This window comes from Macaca thibetana, chromosome 11, assembly GCF_024542745.1.
Source record: "Macaca thibetana thibetana isolate TM-01 chromosome 11, ASM2454274v1, whole genome shotgun sequence".
NCBI classification, from domain to species: Eukaryota; Metazoa; Chordata; class Mammalia; order Primates; family Cercopithecidae; genus Macaca; species Macaca thibetana.
The window spans coordinates 15,706,895-15,726,658 of record NC_065588.1 but is presented as its reverse complement, the minus strand read 5'-3'; the positions used below and the strand labels follow the sequence as shown (position 1 = coordinate 15,726,658).

The following is a 19,764-nucleotide window of genomic DNA, read 5'->3' as shown; positions in this document are numbered from 1 at the left end:
GGGAATAAAGAACAGTAGGATACAAGGGTAGAAAGATAGAAGATCATAGTACTACAAGTAGGATAGAAGACAAATGTTATTTCCATAAAATAACAAGACAGTATTTACAGTGTTCTAGCCCAGTGCTTTGCAGAAGACAGGCTCTTAGTAAATGCTGCTGAGCGAGTAGTGAGAGAGGAAAGAAGGGAAGAACAAGTTTTTTTTTTTTTTAATCATGCCACGAAGCTAAATTCTAACACTAAGCTTGCTACTTTATCATCTTACACATTTGAATTTTCAAAAATTTAAGCAGGGAATGCCTGTAATCCCTGCATTTCAGGAAGTTGACGTGTGTGGATCGCTTGAGTCCAGGAGTTGGAGACCAGCCTGGGCAACATAGCAAAACCCCATCTCTACAAAAAATTAGAAAATTCAACCGGGCATGGTGGCACACCTTGTTGTCCTAGCTACTAGGGAGGCTGAGGGGGTAGGACTATTTGAGCCCAGGAGGTCCAGGCTGCAGTGAACCATGAGCCTGCCACTGCATTCCAGCCTGGGTGACAGAGTAAGACCCTGCCTCAAAAAAAAAATTACTTTTAATTTATTTTATTTTTATTTTTATTTTTGAGGCAGGGTCTCACTCTGTCACGCAAGCGGTAGTGCAGTGGCACAATCTCGGCTCACTGCAGTCTTGACCTCCCAGGCTCAAGCATCCCTCCTGCCTCAGTCTACCAAGTAGCTAGGACTACAGGTACAGGCCACCATACCCGGCTAATTTTTGTAATTTTTGTAGAGCCGGGATCTTTCTATGTTGCCTAGGCTGGTCTCGAACTCCTGGGCTCAAGCAATCTGCCCATCTTGGTCTCCCAAAGTGCTGGGATTACAGGCGTGAGCTTCCACGCCCAGCCAAAAAGAAAAAAAAAAAAATTAAAAATTTGCTAACTAGGGAGGAGAATTCATCACAAGCTTTATACTATATAGGCTCTGAAAACATATTTTAATTACTTTTTAAAGTAACTGCTAACTCTGATTATTTTAAAAAACAAATACGCAGTTGAATTTAAATATCATGTGTACGTTGGTTTGAAGACAGTCGGTGTTCCATTCTGAGATACAGCATAATGTCAACTAAAATCTTTGGAAAATTTCTATAAAGAATCATTTCTCCTAATATGATGCTAATACTTACAACAAACATTCATAACTAGCTATGCTTTCAAAAATATTCACTGAAGAATTTGTAATATATAAAGTAAAAATGCATTTCTGTTTCATGTGAAATAGGAGTAGCATTTATATAGTATGCTTAGCAATAAAATCTTGAAAGATAAACAATTCATCTAACAAGTAACAGAAATCTACATCATATTTCAGAATATTCTACTAAAGGAAAATAACCTTGGCTTCCTTATAACCTCCTAATATATTCCAACATATTTCATCATATACAAGAATCTATGCATATATTTCTTCAAAGGATATTTTCTCATGTTCCAATTTTAGTGAGGAAAAGAAATATCTTTAAAATTGCAAACCCAGAAGTATGTATCTTTCCTCTCAACATGTCAGATTTTTATTTCCATGTTGTTGCTTTAAAACCTAGCATATTGCTGGAAGGCCACAAGATGTCACTATTTGTTTATTAATAATTTGGCCCCTCAGCATAATTACTACGATTGAGGGCTAGTCAACTGAATTGCCTAACGAAGATGGTATACTTGAGTTCCTAATAAATCACACCAAATTCAGATATTTTGTTCTTGTTTCCTTTTATACCACACAATTTGGAAAATTAAAGCATAGGAGACTTAAGCATGAGATTCTTATTTGCTTTAAATAAGAAGGTAAAAAACATCACACACACATGCGTTTTTACTTTATATATTACAAATTCTTCAGTGAATAATTATTTTTGAAAGCACAGCTAGTTATGAATGTTTGTTATAAGTATTCGCATTATATGAGGCCTGTTGGGGGGTGGGAGCAAGGGGAGGGAGAGCATTAGGACAAATACGTAATGTATGTGGGGCTTAAAACCTAGATGACAGGTTGATAGGTGCAGCAAACCACCATGGCACATGTATATCTATGTAACAAACCTGCATGTTCTGTACATGCATCCCAGAGCTTAAAGTAAAATGTAAAAAAAAGATTAAAAAAAAGCCTACTACAATTTTCAACTGGTTTAAAAAATAAGTATAAACATGATAATAATCTATCATATATATTGTAATAGTGACTTACGTTACATGATTTAATTCTCACACATACTGTGGGATATTTATTATTATTTATTTATTATTATGATACCCATTTTATAGATGTGAGAATTGAGACCATCTCTGTCAATATGCTCAGACAATACCTACAGACTGCTGGTTCAGCATCATTTATTTATTTGACCCAGGAAAAGATAGAAAATCGTCAACATCAATACATTGGAGACAACAGACTGCTTAACAGGTAAGCAGCTTGTTTATTAACCATAGTTTATGAATCCAGGCTTGCTATGTCCATTTAAACTGTTATGAAGTATGCCAAATCCTAGTCAATTTCCCATCTTGAAAGGCATACTTTGAACCGCTCGAACCAGAAAGCCAAATCCTATTAATATTTCATTTCTTTTGCCCCCCTTAAGAGACAGTGCAAAGACTGTCAAGGTGGTGTTCAATATATTAAGTCTTGCTCTACTAACCAGTTGTCTCCAAGTAGGCTTTAGAGCCTATTTAGCTGATATTTTAGGGAGTTCTGCCGGTGAGAAAATAGAAGCCCAGAATCATTAAGATAATTTGCTCAAAGTTTGACAGCTAGAAATGAGCAGTCCCAGGTTGAGATGTTACATCTGGGCTTTTTCTAGACAACTGTTGTGGTAAGAAGGAAAGAGCGTTCTCAGAACGTTTATATCAATATAGTTAAATTATAAGAATTATTGATACAGTGAAGTTTAATTATAATTAAATATGTGATTATCAATATAGGTAAATGCCTAACACAGTGCTTGCCAAGTAATTGCTATTTTCTCCTTTTTGGGTATTATTTCACTTTTATGCTCTAATATTACTATTAAAATCTGGAACAAAAAGTGCTCTGGATATTGGCTAGTAGAGAAAAGAGACATGCTTATGGAAGTTAATTGTGTAAGAATTCACAGATCATTGATTTCTTTCCACTGTTTTTCACTGATAAATTTCAACAGCGTTAACTAGATGTCCACTGAGGAAACTGTTTGCCAAATTATTCTTCTAAGCAGTATTTTTCTCTTCTGTTTTCTCAGGACAACTCTAATTACAACCTTGTCGTTTGATAAAAGTTTCTTGAAATGTCTTAGTTCAAACAACAAAGATTAGTGTTTCTTTGATGAATTTCCCCTTTTCATTGCTATCTCTGACTACTGATGATGCAACTACATAATTTAAGGTTTCCGAGGATCTAAGACTAATCGTTTTTTAAGTGCTTAAACTTTGTGCCATGTATTTTGCAAAGTAGCTTATATAATAATGAAGTTGTAATAACAGACAACTGATACTATTATCATCCTCATTTTCTACATTTAAAAAAAACAGGTTTAGAAACATTAACGTGCTCAAGATTATATGTGGTGTGTGGGAGGGTCTATTCAAATCCAGATCTATCTGTCTCTAAACCCTATTTTTTTATTTCCACAATGGACCCTACTGCAGTAAGCCTATGACTTTAAAAATGGCTTAATTAATAAGAAAATGGAGGCACTCTAACAAATATAATAATCATATGGGTAAAATCAATTGACTGTGTAGTGTAAAGCTGATGGCTATGCCTGCCATATCTCTATTCTAATCAATCCCAGCTGGGGAGTACATAAATTAAGGTCAGTGCCTCAGAATAAAATAAGTCAATGGTGGTAGCTCAGAATAAAAATGGTATTTTGATTTTTAAAGATTATCAACTAAACAAAATAATGAATCATCAGAATCAATATTATCTCCCATGAAACTGATGTTCACCAGTGCTGGGTGAATGACTGGCACTTTCTAGAGATTTGGAACCTTGGTAACTCCTCACAATAATGCTCCCTCCTCATGGAACCATTCCCCACACATGCCTCACCTGTTATGAAGCTGATGGTAGAGCTGTCACAGCAGCTCAATTCTGGATCTCCCCACGTCACCATGGTAACCCGGAAGTTGTAGTACCATGCTGGCAGCAGATTAGCTATTCTCTGAATGAGAAAAGCAAGCAAGGAGACAAAAGACTGTGGGAGAAAGTACTATTTTTGGAGTAGAGTTACTTTCATAAAAAATTAATACGTAATTTTAATTTTCCTTTATATTGTCTTTTTGTATTTCCTAAATTTACTATAATAAAATATTCTTTCTAGAATGAAATGAGATATAAAGTAAAATACAAAAATATAAATTTTAAAAAGTGATTTAAAGATATACAGCCAAAGATTTCCAATATTTGTTTCATTTTGCAATTTCGTAATATTACACAGGTGAAATAGTGCTTATTTATAAGTGACTGTACATACATTTCTCCCTATTTCTAAAACAAGTAACCTCTCACAACTCGGTGTTTTTTCAAGGTAAACCATGAACAGGAGTCCTTCAGAGTCTTCAACTGGGTAGAGAGCAATTGTGTACTTTGTGAATAGCCCATGGGTAATCTACACTTTTCAAAATTATCTCAATTTCAGAAAGAGCAATTTTTACCCGTTTTCTTAAAAACCATCCTCTAAAAGCCTGACATTAGAGGTACTTAATTGATCTGTGGATGCCACGAAGAGGCATCATTAAAATTAGGCAGTGTCAAACTAACTATTGAATACTAAAGGGAAATCTCTTTGTGTTCCTCCCCAGGATCTGGGAGAAGCAAAAAGCACTTGATTGCTCTATTCTGTGCTTAGGAAAAAATGTTGATTAACAAATATATTCAATTAGAGATGACTGCTAGCTTCACACAATTATCTCTTTCCCTCCCTCTCAAAACAAAAGAGAATCTCAAAACCTAAAAGCAAAAACAACGAAAAAACCTTGAAAATAGCCATACCTATCTGATATGGTTTGGCTGTATCCCCACCCAAATCTCATCTTGAATTCCCACGTGTTGTGGGAGGGAGCTGGTGGGAGGTAACTGAATCATGGGGGCAGGTCTTTCCCATGCTGTTCTGATGATAGTGAGTAAGTCTCATTAGATCTGATGGTTATTATAAGGGGGCGTTTTCCTGCACAAGCTCTCTCGCTTGGTACCATCCATGTAAGACATGACTTGCTCCTCTTTGCCTTCTGCCATGATTGTGGGGCTTCCCCAGCCACGTGGAACTGTAAGTCCTATTAAACCTCCTTCTTTTGTAAATTGCCCAGTCTTGTGTTTGTCTTTGTCAGCAGCATGAAAATGAACTAATACAGTAAACTGGTACTGAGAGTGGGGTGCTGCTGAGAAGATACCTAAAAATGTGGAAGTGACTTTGGAACTGGGTAACAGGCAGAGGTTGGAATAGTCTGGAGGGCTCAGAAGACAGGAAAATGTGGGAAAGTTTGGAACTCCCTAGAGACTTGTTGAATGGCTTAGACCAAAATGCTGATAATGATATGGACAATGAAATTTAGGCTGAGGTGGTCTCAGATGGGGATGAAGAACTTGTTGGGAACTGGAGCAAAGGTGATTCTTGTTATGTTTTAGCAAAGAGACTGGCAGCATTTTGTGCCTCCCTTAGGGATTTTGGAACTTTGAACTTAAGAGAGATGATTTAGGGTATCTGGCAGAATAAATTTCTAAGCAGCAAAGCATTCAAGAGGTGACTTGGTGCTGTTAAAGGCATTCAGTTTTAAAAGGTAAACAGAGCATAAAAGTTTGGAAAATTTGCAACTTGACAATGTGATAGAAAAGAAAATCCCATTTTCTGAGGAGAAGTTCAAGTTGGCTGCAGAAATTTGAATAAATAATGAGGAGCTGAATGTTAATCCCCAAGACAATGGGGAAAATGTCTCCAGGTCAGGTTAGAGGTCTTCATGGAAGCCCCTCCCATCACAGGCCTGGAGGTCTGGGAAGAAAAAGTGGTTTCGTGGCCCAGGCCCAGGGTCCCTGTGCTGTGTGCAGCCTAGAGACTTGGTGCCCTGCATCCTAGCCATGGGTGAAAGGGGCCAACGTAGAGATCAGGTGGTGGCTTCAGAGGGTGCAAGCCCCAAGCCTTGGTAGCTTCCATGTGGTGTTGAGACTGTGAGTGCACAGGAGTCAAGAATTGAGGTTTGGGAACCTCCAGTTAGATTTCAGAAAATGTATGGAAACACTATGGATGCCCAGGCAAAAGTTTGCTGCAGCAGGGCAGGGCCCTCATGGAGAACCTCTGCTAGGGCAACGTAGAAGGGAAACGTGGGGCCAGAGACCCCACACAGAGTCCCTACTGGGGTACTGCCTAGTAGAGCTGTGAGAAGAGGGCCGCCACCCTCCAGACCCCAGAATGGTAGACCCACTGACAGCTTGCACTGTGCACCTGGAAAAGCTGCAGACACTCGATGCCAGCCTGTGAATGCAGCCAGGAGTGGGGATATATGCTGCAAAGCCACAGGAGTGGAACTGCCCAAGACCATGGGAACCCACCTCTTGCATCAGCATGACCTGGATGTGAGACATGGAGTCAAAGGAGATCATTTTGGAGCTTTGAGATTTGACTGTCCCACTGGATTTTGGAGTTGCATAGGGCCTGTAGCCTCTTTGTTTTGGTCAATGTTTCCCATTTGGAACAGCTGTATCAATGCCTGTACCCCCGAATGTATCTAGGAAGTAACTAACTTGGTTTTGATTTTACAGACTCATGAGCAGAAGGGACTTGCCTTGTCTCAGATGAGACTTTTGACTGTGCACTTTTGAGTTAATTAGTTAAGACTTTTCAGGACTGTTGGGAAGGCATGGTTGGTTGTGAAATGTGAGGACATGAGATTTGGGAGGGGCAAGGGGAAGAATACTATGGTTTGGTTGTGCTCCCACCCAAATCTTATCTTGAATTCCCACATATTGTGGGAGGGACCTTGTGGGAAGTAACTGAATCATGGGGGCATGTCTTTCCCATGCCATTGTTGTGATAGTGAGTAAGTCTCATGAGATCTGATGGTTATTATAAGACGGAGTTTTCCTGCACAAGCTCTCTTTGCTTGCTGCCATCTGTATAAGACGTGACTTGCCGTTCCCTGCCTTCTGTCGTGATTGTGAGGCTTCCCCAGCCACGTGGAACTGTAAGTCCAATTAAACTTCTTTCTTTTGTAAATTGCTCAGTCGTGAGTGTTTCTTTATCAGCAATGTGAAAATGAACTAACACACTATGTATATTTACAAAATAATCAAATTTATAGATAATTTTTTAAAGATACATTTGGTACATAAAGGCTTGCCTGTTCCCATAGGAAAGAGTGACAGTTGGTTAAGGGAAGATTACCACAGATGCAGTTAAGGAGACAGTTGCTGCTATTTCATAGTAGGTTGTCCACTCCGATGTCATTGTAGCAGGGTTGAAATAAAACATTTCAACCACGTATTTTCTGAACACGCCTAAATAAGGTCTGGTCCAGCTCAGAACCACTGCCGTAGGACCCAAGGGATAGAGCATTAAATCCTTTATTCCTGTGGGAACTAAAAAGAAGAGAGGAAGGGGGTAGAAAAATAAAGTTAAGAAGGAATGTTTACTGTCTTAGCAATGGCCTCAAACTTCTACTTAATGACCCAAATTTTCACTCTTCTGATACAATCCCTTCCTCCCTCCCTCCCTTCCTTCCTTCCTTCCTCGCTTCCTTGCTTCCTCCTCTTCCTTCCTGACTCTCCCTGCCCTCCCCCTCCCTCCCTTCCTCCTTTTGTCTTTCAATCTTCCCTCCTTCCTTCCTTCTTTCTCTTTCCTTCTTTCTTTCCTTCTTTCTTTCTTTCTTTCTTTCTTTCTTTCTTTCTTTCTTTCTTTCTTTCTTTCTTTCTTTCTTTCCTTTCTTTCTCTTTCTTTTCTTTCTTTCTTTTTCTTTCTTTCTCTCTCTCTCTCTCTTTCTCTCTTTCTTTCTTTCCTATTTTCTTACTCTTTTTTTTTTTTTTTTTTTTTTGAGACAGGGTCTGCTGTGTTACCAAGGCTGGATTAAAACTTCTGGGCTCGGCTAGATGTGGTGGCTCATGCCTCTAATCCCAGCACTTTGGGAGGCCAAGACGGGCAGATCGCGAGGTCAGGAGATCGAGCCCATCCTGGCTAACATGGTGAAACCCCGTCTCTTCTAAAAATTCAAGAAATTAGCCCGGTGTGGTGGCACGTGCCTGTGGTCCCAGCTGCTCAGGAGGCTGAGGCCGGAGAATCGCTTGAACCTGGGAGGCGGAAGTTGCAGTGAGCTGAGATCGCACTACTGCATTCCAACCTGGGTGACATAGTGAGACTTTGTCTCAAAAACAACAACAACAACAACAACAACAAACAACTTCTGGGCTCAAGCAGTCCTCCCACCTCAGCCTCCCAAGTAGCTGGAACTTTAGGTGTGTGCCACGGCATACAGCTTTACTCTTGTTGTGTAATCATTGAAAACTAAAGTATGTTTGGCTCTGAGTTTTTCCACAAGTAATAAATATTAAGAATGTTTTCCAAATATACAATTCTAGCTGTGTATTACTCTGACGGTAGCATATTGGATGAACTAAGATAGGCTTTCCAAATACGACGATAATGATTTGAGCTTGCATATTGCACCCCTCCAGTTAGTACCCTAATATATAGGTCACTCATTCTTCTTTTGGCCAGCAACTTACCAATAGCAAATGTCACAGGATCTGAAGGTGGTCCAATCAAAGGGCCTTTCCTTAGGTATATTACCACCTGGTACTGGGCACCAGGAACCAGATTTTCAATAACAGGTTTGCTTGAGTTCACCTTTAAACCAAACACCCGATAAGATTTATTTAGAGCTGGGCTTTCAGAATGTTACACAGAGGCTGAAATAATATTCAGAGACTCTTTTTGGAATCACAGATGACTTTGAAATCCAGAAGACTTTACTGAAGCTGTCAGATTCCAAAATTAGGATGATTTATAGTTTATGTGAACTTTGAAGGGAACCTAGAAGATTGAAATTTTTTCTATTCTGAGCCCTGTGAACTGCTTTATACCCATCAATGTCAATTGTAACTATGCACACTAGAGACACATCAGCCTCTAACCATAATCAAATCAGCAATATCATGAGGATAGTTTGACATTCTAAATTGTAGTGTCAGCTGATTACATGCAAATATCAGTACAGAAATGTCTTTAGTCTCTTGTCACTTAGAAGCATATAATATCTAATTATAGAAATGGAAATGACCGCCGGGCACAGTTACTCATGTGTGTAATCCCAGCACTTTGGGAGGCCAAGGCAGGCGGATCATTTGAAGTCAGGAGTTCAAGACCAGCCTGACGAACATGGTGAAACCCTGTCTCTACTAAAATACAAAGAAAATTAGCCGGGCATGGTGGCGGGTGCCTGTAATCTCAGCTACTCAGGAGACTGGAGTAGGAGAATTGCTTGAACCCAGGAGGCGGAGGTTGCAGTGAGCCAAGATTGTGCCATTGCACTCCAGCCTGGGAAACAGAGTGAAACAAGCTCTCAAAAAAAAAAAAAAAAAAAAAAAAAAAAAAGGAAGAAATGGAAATGACCTTAGAGATGACCTAGTCCAAAGTGCTCATTTAATAAATGTAGTAAAGCCAGAGAATGGCCAAGGTCATATATTTAGATGCAGTGTTGGGACTGGAAGCCTAGTGCTGGGATCTGTAATCTACACTATGGGCAGGTCACTGTGCTAAGCATCGAGATATCCTGGTAAGCACCCTGCCAGGCTGTTGTAGCCCCCTAAAATAATACTGTAGAGGACACTTCTCATTTAGATGAGACTTTCTTTACTGTTCTTTTTTTTTTTTTTTTCTTGAGACGGAGTCTTACTCTGTCGCCCAGGCTAGAGTGAAGTGGTGCGATCTCAGCTCACTGCAACCTCCACCTCCCAGGTTCAAGCGATTCTCCTGACTCAGGCTCCTGAGTAGCTGTGATTACAGTTGCGCACTACCACGCCCAGCTAATTTTTGTATTTTTAGTGGAGACAGGGTTTCACCATGTCAGCCAGGCTGGTCTTGAACTCTTGACATGAGGTGATCTGCCCACCTGGGCCTCCTAGAGTGCTAGGATTACAGGCGTGAGCCACCACACCTAGCCCTGCTCTTTTAAAAAAAATTTGGATACATAACAAATACCATATAGAGAAAAACAGTGAGAACATATAGATGAATAAAATGCATTTATTAAAGTTGAATGTTGGCACGCACAATAATTGATAATTCAACTAAAAGGTTAAGGTGCTGCTTTGGCCTTCAGTGTCTAATATTTAAGACAGTATTGCTTGGTGGAAAGAACACAGGTTCTTTTTTTGGACTACCTGGAATCAAATCCTGACTCTGCTCATTATTAGCATGGGGGTTTATTTGTGCTTTATAATTTATTGAAAATTCTTGCCTTGGTTACTTCGTTGCTAAAATATAGGTAATAAAATTATACACCTCATAGAGTTTGAGAATGTTTAAACCGAGTATCAATAAATACTAACCTTTATTCATCTTATTAACTTTTTGACCTCTAGGATACATAAAATTGTGGAATTGCTCCAAGAAGGAACATGAATTCAATGGAGAACAATGTTGTTTACAGCTTATCTATGCTGTAAGGTGTTTTTTGGAGTCTCATTAAGATTTTAAGGATTAATATAGAACTGGTGATATGATTTGAATTTTAAACCTTTCCACCCTGGAAACTGATTATACACAGTAGAAATTATGTAATCTGAATTGGTACAACTTGCTCTACATGTAAGTAAAAGGAGCCGTATACCAAAATTTACTTTCCGCTGGCTTGAACAAAATAAGATTACATTGAATTAATAAATTGGCATTTTCATTCTTTCTTTCCTATTTATACTCTTTCATATCAGGGTTTCTTGCACAACTTTTAGATTTTTCATTGTGCTGGAAGCCATATAGGCAGATTTAGTCAACTAGATCTCTTCATCTGATAGAGAATTTCCCTCCCTTCCTTCCTTCCTTCCTTCCTTCCTTCCTTCCTTCCTTCCTTCCTTCCTTCCTTCCTTCCTTCCTTCCTTCTTGCCTCCCTCCCTATCTCCCTCCCTCCCTTCCTCCTTTCGTCTTTCTCTCTCTTTTCTTTTCTTTTCTTTTCTTTTCTTTCTCTCTTTCTTTCTTTCTTTTTTCTTTCTCTTTCTTTCTTTTCTTTCTTTCTTTCTCTTTCTTTTCTTTCTTTCTCTCACTCTTTCTTTTTTTCTTTCTTTCCTTTCTTCCTCTCTTTCTCTCTTTCTTTCTTCTCTTTTCTTTCTTTTTGAGACAGAGTCTTGCTCTGTCACTCTGTTGCCCAAGCTGGAGTGCAGTGGCACGATCTTGGCTCACTGCAACCTCTGCCTCCTGGGTTCAAGCGATTCTTATGCTTCAGCTACCCAAGTAGCTGGAATTACAGGTGTGCGCCATCATGCTCAGCTTATTTTTGTGTTTCTAGTAGAGACAGGGTTTCATTATGTTGGCCAGGCTGGTCTCAAACTCCTAGTCTCAAGCGCCTCTCCTGTCTTGACCTCCCAAAGTGCTGGGATTATAGGCATGAACTGCCATGCCTGGCCTGATAGAGAATTTTCTAAAGAGACAAACTATGATAAGAAGACGCATATTATCCACAACTAAGCAGTATTATTTTATTTATTTAAAATATACTTTATATGATAAAACATATATGCTTATTGTAAAAATTGCTCACCCAATAAAAGAACAAATGAAGTAAATTGGAAGTCATGTTTGTTCTCCCACAAATCCTGATATTTTGATGTGCATTCTTCTAGGCCTTCTTCTAACATATATACATAAATAATATGCTATTGAACCACATAATGTGTTATATTATCAACATTGCTCCAGGCCGGGTGCAGTGGCTCATGCCTATAATCCCAGCACTTTGGGAGGCCGAGGCGGATAGATCACCTGAGGTTGAGAATTCGAGACCAGCCTGGCCAACATGGTGAAACCCCGACTCTACTAAAAACACAAAAATTAGCGAGGCTTGGTGGCTCACTTCTGTAGTTCCAGCTCCTTGGGAGGCTGAGGCAAGAGAATTGCTTGCAACTGGGAGGTGGAGGTTGCAGTGAGCCGAGATTACGCCACTACACTCGAGCCTGGGTGACAGAGCAAGACTCCATCTCAATAAACCCCCAAAAAACCAAAAAAATTGCTCCATTTAAACTTAACACATTGTAGACATCTGACTGTAAGTGTAAATGCTGACCTAGCTCATTAATCACCCATTTTGCCTATTTAGAATGTTTAGAATAATAAAGGACATAAGGAGTATAGATTGTTTCAGGGTGATGTTAAGGTTCCTTTCTTTTGATAATATTTTAGGTAATAGTTGATTCTAACTATTCAAAGGACTATCTGGAATCATAGCTGTTTAAATATGCCATTATAACCGGGCACGGTGGCTCACACCTGTAATCCCACCACTTTGGAAGGCTGAGGTGGGCGGATCATGAGGTCAAGAGATTGAGAACATCCTGATCAACATGGTGAAACCCCGTCTCAACTAAAAATACAAAAATTAGCTGGGCGTGGTGGCATGCACCTGTAGTCCCAGCTAATTGGGAGGCTGAGGCAGGAGAATCGCTTGAACCCAGGAGGCGGAGGTTGCAGTGAGCCAAGATCGTGACTTTGCACTCCACACTCCAGACTGGCAACAGAGCGAGACTCCGTCTCATAAAAAACACACAAAGAAACAAACAAACAAGAATAAGAAGTAGCTATGGGCACATACATCATATTATTTAAAAAATGACAAAAGGGTAATTGGATTACAGATTACCTGACTTGGTAATAAGTTATAAACACTAGTTTCCATCCTCCCCAATTTCTGAATATTTACTGAGCTGCTAACCTATATGTACACTTCTATGTTTCTCCATGCCTTTTTATTTAGCCTGGACCTCCTTGGGTGTGTGTTGGAGGAGGAAAAGTGGAATGCCTCTGCATTCTGCATGTTAAGTAATGTGTTTTATTTTTTACAAAATAATTCCACACTCCACTCCCCCTTAATTTCCACTCATTTAGCATCCTAATATTTTTCCTGACTGTCTTAGTCCTCATTCCTGAGAATTTAGTTGAGTCCAATGTCTTTCCAATTGGATACCAGTTCTATTCTATTCCTCCTCAACTAAAGGAATAAGGAGAAAAATGTACTAGAGAGCATAGAAGTCAAAATAAGTATATGATAGACAATTTTTTTTTTTTTTTTTTTTTTTGTGGAAACAGGGTTTCTCTATGTTGCCCAGGCTGTCTTGAACTTCTGAGCTCAAGTGATCTGCCCACCTTAGCTTCCCAAAGTGCTGGGATTATAGGCGTGAGCCACTGCACCTGTATATGATAGACTCTTAAATAATAGGGTTGAACTAGATGATAGTGTAGGTTCCTTTGAGTCTGAGATGGTCTTATTTCCACTTTATGTGGTCTTTCCATTGGTGCTTTTCTACACATTTATTTAGTAGCATAATGGACTACAGTGGTATGATATTATACAAATCTCAAAAAGTTCTTGTGGTAATTGACATGATGCCTAGCATGGTGGTCTCATTTCTGTTCTCCCCTTTAAATATTAGTCTTCTTGCTTATAATGCTGAATAGGACATTTCATGTTCTGTTTTCCTATTTGCATTTTGAGAAGATATTGTAAAAGTACATTTGGACTGGTCTTTTCTGGCTCATTGATAATTTACAATATCTATCTCTTCCTTTAACCTTTGTAATCTTATGTGAAAGATATATAATGTGTACATTAGGTAGGGCAAGGGGAGAAATCTACCTTGAAGCAGTTGAGTTCTAGGTCAAGGTCTGTAGGGGAAAACCTGTTTTTCTGTCAATGTAATGAGTCAGTCATCTTGGGTACACTCAGGAAAGGAAGCTAATAAGTTACACAATGAACTGTGATTACTAGTTAATGGGTTTAGCATATTTATTCCTTAATTTAATTCAACTCAAGGGACGCCTCATTCTCAAGTAAGGGCTTATCTCAGCATTCTATGGCTTTCTAGTGCTTCAAAGAACACGATTCCTGAATTCATCTTATCAATTTACAATTTATCATTGTTTGAATTTCATTAAATGCTTAATTTTCCTGGGAGGAATGGAAACATCCCAAACAGCTCTCATACAGCAAACATCTTTTCTGCACATTACATTTCCAATGTACTCCACATGAATTGATAACTATTTTTTTCCTTTTGCCTTTAGGGAAGAAAATATGTTTGTAAGACACCAAGAACCACCGAATTTGACCGTGTAAAAACATAAGGCCAGAATTTAGAAAAATAGGACTGGGCCCCAGGTTCTCAGGGCATCTGAGAGCAAGGTCCACTTGGCTCCAGTCGCACGGTTTTACTAAGGATTGGTCTGGCACGTGCATTCCCTCTGCTAGCCACTCACAGGACTACTGAGTTGCACAGCCCCTCGCTCTCGTCTGTGCACAGCTGACATATATTCTTCAAAGCTCTTTTCAGTTGTCACTGCTGATGGGGTAGTTTTTTTACTTTATATTATTTATTTATTTATTTTCGAGACCGAGTCTTGCTTTGTCGCCCAGGCTGGAGTGCAGTGGCGACATCTCAGCTCACTGCAACCCCCACCTCCCAGGTTCAAGCAATTCTCCTGCCTCAGCTTCCCGAGCAGCTGGGATTACAGGCATGTGCCACTACGCCTGGCTAATTTTTGTATTTTTAGTGGAGACGAGGTTTCACCATGTTGGCCAGGCTGGTCTTGAACTCCTGACCTCAGGTGATCCACCCGCCTCGGCCTCCTGAAGTGCTGGGATTACAGACGTGAGCCACCGTGCCCAGCCTACTTTATATTCTTTACGTTTTTAAGTTTTTTTTTTAATTTTTTTTTTTAACAAGAATATGTTACTTTTACAGTAAAAATGAAAATTAAAGGAATGGAAAAAAGTAAAACAAACAAACAAAAAACCCTCCAACCCTCTGCTTGGTTGTCTCCTCTGCGATGTTTTCTCCAACCAGTTTCCAAATCCTCTTTCCCGTTCATCCATGTTACTCATGCTCAGCTCCTTCTTCTGTGAACTCCTCTGGACTCTCATCATTCATTTTAAGCTGAGGCCTTATTCTATACAGCGCAGTCATTATAGGTTCACTTATCTATCGTTCTCACTAGATTATAAGCTCTGCAAGAGCAGGATGTTTAAAAATTTCTAACATCTATCTTAGTACCTGGCACATCATAGGTGCTCAGCAAATTCTTTTGAATAAGGAATGAAAGAGAAAGGAACATGACCCTCCTATGAAGAGAAAGGGAGATGACAGTGCCATGGAAAAGCCATTCCCACTCATTTCTGGCCCCTCTGGCTCTTGGGAACACTCATACAACACACCCATCCCAGCAGACCTCAGCATGGCTTCCTGCAATTGCCTCCTTGGCATTGCCCTGTAAGGCTGTGCTTAGGTGGGACTGGCGAGCCCATCCTCATTTTCTCTCCTTTACCTGAGTGCAGTACTGTTTTTCAAGCCTCTGGCTTTCCTTTTGTTTCTGGCAGGTCAGCGACACCACAGACACAATGGTGCTGTTGTAGTTCTCTTGGGAAGATGTCCAGGACATCAAGGCAGTGGTTGAGCTTAAAACGTGGACACTCACGTGCTGGGGCTTCTCGGTCAGTTCTTCAATCCACTCTCCTGAAGGACCTGCACATTTCAAATTGGAACACAGGGGAGGCTGCACATTGCACTGATTAAGATAAAAGATTCTGGTTTAAAAAAATCATGTTTTCTTTTCGCCCTTACAATGAGATTCAAAGTCAGATTGGTGGTCAGACTGGCAACTCTTCAGGTCCTCTGCCCAGCTGCAACCCTCTACACCTTGACCTCACCTAAACAGCAGCCTCAGCAATAACAGCAGAAACGAAAGCGCCACTTCAATCGTCGTGTGCATGTGAGAGTATTCTGGTAAATTCTTTACCAGAGAAAATTTACTTCTCTTTTAACAAAGAGTGAGCGTGGCAGGGTGGCATTTCATCAGGGCTTATAATTCCTTTGCTACTAGGATCTTTGGTCTCTAGGAATAATTACTTCGAGATCCAAATCAGCCTAGACTACTATCATGTGAAAACATTTGAATTTGGCAACAGTGAGAACAAAAAGGCAGGCTGTGACTCTATTAGAGAAGAAACACGCAACAGGCTGGCTCCATTAAAGAAGCTGGCTGAAACCTGGGTGATAATTTGAAGAACACAACAGGATCCTTATCATAAAATATCTCCATAGAAGTGCCCATCCTTAGCTTTGTTCTCATATGTTCATAAAGTGGTTCTTAACACAGTGCCTGCCACCTAGTAAGGACTCAAGACATGTTAAGGTGATTATTATCTACGGAAATTCCCTGCTGAAACGCAAATGTGAAACTTCCATTTATTTGCTTAGGATGCATTTCTCAGCTCCTTAATTTAATACTGTATTCCTAGGCTGAGACCTAGGAGAGGAAAAGGAGCACGTGGCTCTACTGGGGAGGACAGACTAAGGTTCGGTGTAAATGGTGCAAGGGAAATGATAAAAAATGATATTAATTATAGTAAAGAGATATGGAATCCGTTATATATTTATATATTTGTTCCTGGCAGGTCAGTAGCATCACAGACACAAGGATGCTACCGTAGTTCTCTTGGGAAGATGTCTAGGACATCACAATAGTGGTTGAGCTTAAAACACGGATGCTCACATATAAACTGCTTTTCAGCATATAAACTGTTTTTTAGCATATAAACTTCAAGTTTATATGTGTTATGTATTTCATTCCTTTAACTTATATTTATTTACTTATTTATTTGTTTATTTATTTTGAGATGGAGTGTCACTCTGTCACCCAGGCTGGAGCGCAGCCTTATCTTGGCTCACTGCAACCTCCACCTACTGGGTTCAAGCGATTCTCCTGCCTCAGCCTCCCAGGTAGCTGGGATTACAGGTGCCCACCACCACGCCTGGCTAATATTTGTACTTTTAGTAGAGAGAGGGTTTCACCATTTGGCCAGGCTAGTCTCGAACTCCTGACCTCAGGTGATCCGCCTGCCTTGGCTTCCCAAAGTGCTGGGGTTACAGGTGTGAGCCACGGTGCCTGGCCCCTTTAACTTTTATAACAAGCCAATGAGATAAGTACTTTTATTAAATCTCACTTGTCAGATGCGAAAACTGAGGCAGAGATAGGGTAAGTCGAACTAGGATTCACACACAGGAAGTCCGATTCCAAAATCCATGCTCTCAACCCTGCATGAGACTTCCTGGAGCACTATGAAATAGTAAAAATTTGGAGACAGGATAATTGCACTAAGACTCAGTTTGGTCCTTATTAATGGTGCAACTTTGGACAAATGAGTTAACGTCTCTGAATCTCAGTCATTGCATCTGTTAAATGGATAAATCATGGAATATTAGAACAGAGCAGAACTTTAGAGACCCACTGCCTTATTTTGCTGATATGATTTGGCTCTGTCCCCACCCAAATATCATCTCGAATTGTAATCCCCACTTATCGAGGGAGGGACCTGATGGGAGATAATTAGATCATGGAGGCGGTTTCCCCCATGCTGTTCTCAAGATAATGAGAGAGTTCTCACGAGATCTGATGGTTTAAAAGAGGCGGTTTCCCCTGCTCTCTCTCTCTCTGTCCTGCCACCCTGCGAAGAAGGTTCTTGCTTCCCCTTCGCCTTCTGCCATGATTGTAAGTTTCCTGAGACCTTCCTGCCATGCTGAACTGTGAGTCAATTAAACCTCTTTCCTTTATAAATTACTCAGTCTCAAGTAGTACTTTATAGCAGTGTGAAAACGGACTAATACATTTGCTGATGAGGAAACTGAGGCGCAGAGATATAAACAAGCTGCCTGAAGTTACAGAGCTAGTAAGTGCTTCTGACCCAACCCAGACCTCCTGTCTCCTGAGTTAGTGCTTTGTGACAATCTGATTAATTTACCTCATAAAGTTGCTGCTGGGATCAAATGAGATAATATGTGTTAGCGAACTACATAAACGTGAAGTGTTACTACTGTTCTGAAGAGTACTAGTGTAGTGGGGGCACAGAGGGTAAAGGTTGAAGGAAGCAAAACAAATTCAGTTATTTAATAGTTTTACCTTATGACGGACCTGATAATCAACCTGAGGAATTGGGTCATTGCAGGCTAAATGAAAATGGATTTTGTTATCAAATACTCCTGAGTTCTAATCTTAATTTTGACACTTGGGGAAGTCACTGAACTTTCTGCGATTCAGTTTGTTTTTTAATGTGAAAAATGGGGGTAATGAAAGTGTTCCCTTCATAAGGCTGCTGGCAGACTAGTACAAATTCCTACCTGAATTCTCATCTCTGGGAAGGCCTTCAAAGCTACATAAATGTAAATTATAATGCAACAACATAAACATATAATAAATTGTAATGTAACAGCTCAATACCAGAATATGTGAAACAGTTTGGTCAGGAAAAATGGGTTGCAAATATACTTTAGCTGGTGTGTGACTACATTATGCTGAGCAAACGTGAGCCACCCTAATTTGTTGCTCATTTACCCAGTTAGGTGTATTTATATATGTGGTATCCATTTTTTAAACCAAAGAAGTATATGCAGTACATCTGAATAACTCATTACCATAGAACAGAATCTCCTAAGCACTTAAAAAAGTCATTCTTTTAGCAACAGAGAAAAAACAAAACTTCTGGGAACCCGTATTTTTCTAGATAAATATTAAGATGCATCTCTTTAAAGTAATCACATTTTTGAGCAATTCCGACATGTCCTCAATGGCACTAGTCACTTTAGATACTCTAAGAATAGAGCAGAGCACATGAAAGATACAAGTGGTTCCATAAATATTTCTTGAATGTACAAGAGAATGAATAAATATGCAAACGGTATAACTCCAGCCTAGGATTTTACAATTTGACATGAGAAGCAAGATGCACCTAAAATAAATCTAGAAAAATACCACACACTAATAAGTTCTGTGTTTTGTGCTGTGTACTATGAGACGGAATAGGAATTCGGAGAAGAGAAGTCAGAAAGACCAGAATTGTCGCGGAGTTTCCGTGGAGGCTGTTCACATGGGCAGTGGATCTGTACTGGTGCAGAAAGAGACCATTTGTTCAGTGAGGCATTTTTAGTCTTATGGAAAGAATGAAATACTCAACTTTGTTCTCTTTCTTAAGTAATCACATGTCCAAGGTCTCTAATACTTGAAAGACACACAAGGCAGTTGGGAATACCTTTTCTATGCATCTGATAAATCTTTAAGGCCTTTCTTTGGCCAGAGGTGACATTTTTGGTTTTTCTTTTAGTAAAAATATTCTATGGGATATTTTTAACATTTTTAAGCCGCTGCATAAACTGAGCTCCTCTTTTGCTCTCATCCATTCTTGAACGAAAGGTGGTATTTTGCCTTTCCAGATGGCAATAGGATATGTGGTGGTTATCCTTTTCTGAAAGCAATTTTTATTCTTTGCCTTCTGGTTTTTCTTTCTACTGATCGGAGGCACATATAACTCCTGATAGGGTAGGTTACTGATTTTTGACCTCTATACTTCCAGTAAACATAGTCAGTTTAGCTAAACACATTATAGAGGCTGGCACTGTTTGTGCAACCTTCAGAGGCTAGCTTTTGCTGTGCTGTGACCCTTATGGAATTTGTAGAGGCCACCCTAGGACTTGACATTGGGCTTTTAGGTTGCTCTAGCTATGGCTTTTTCC

General features: G+C 39.8%; 2 protein-coding genes across 3 annotated transcripts in view; one reads left to right on the top strand and one right to left on the bottom strand.

Moving 5' to 3' along the window:
* Positions 1 to 19,764, top strand: part of MGP (matrix Gla protein) — an 836,939-nt gene that overhangs the window by 181,304 nt on the left and 635,871 nt on the right. The window lies entirely within an intron of this gene.
* Positions 1 to 19,764, bottom strand: part of PTPRO (protein tyrosine phosphatase receptor type O) — a 272,722-nt gene that overhangs the window by 75,463 nt on the left and 177,495 nt on the right. For both annotated transcript variants that reach the window (XM_050749472.1, XM_050749473.1), the window contains exons 7-10: positions 15,527 to 15,723; positions 8,725 to 8,845; positions 7,391 to 7,584; positions 4,066 to 4,177 (exon numbers count right to left, since the gene is read on the bottom strand). In XM_050749472.1, coding sequence (XP_050605429.1) covers positions 4,066 to 4,177; positions 7,391 to 7,584; positions 8,725 to 8,845; positions 15,527 to 15,723 — 624 coding nt within the window. The remainder of the gene's footprint in view (positions 1 to 4,065; positions 4,178 to 7,390; positions 7,585 to 8,724; positions 8,846 to 15,526; positions 15,724 to 19,764) is intronic.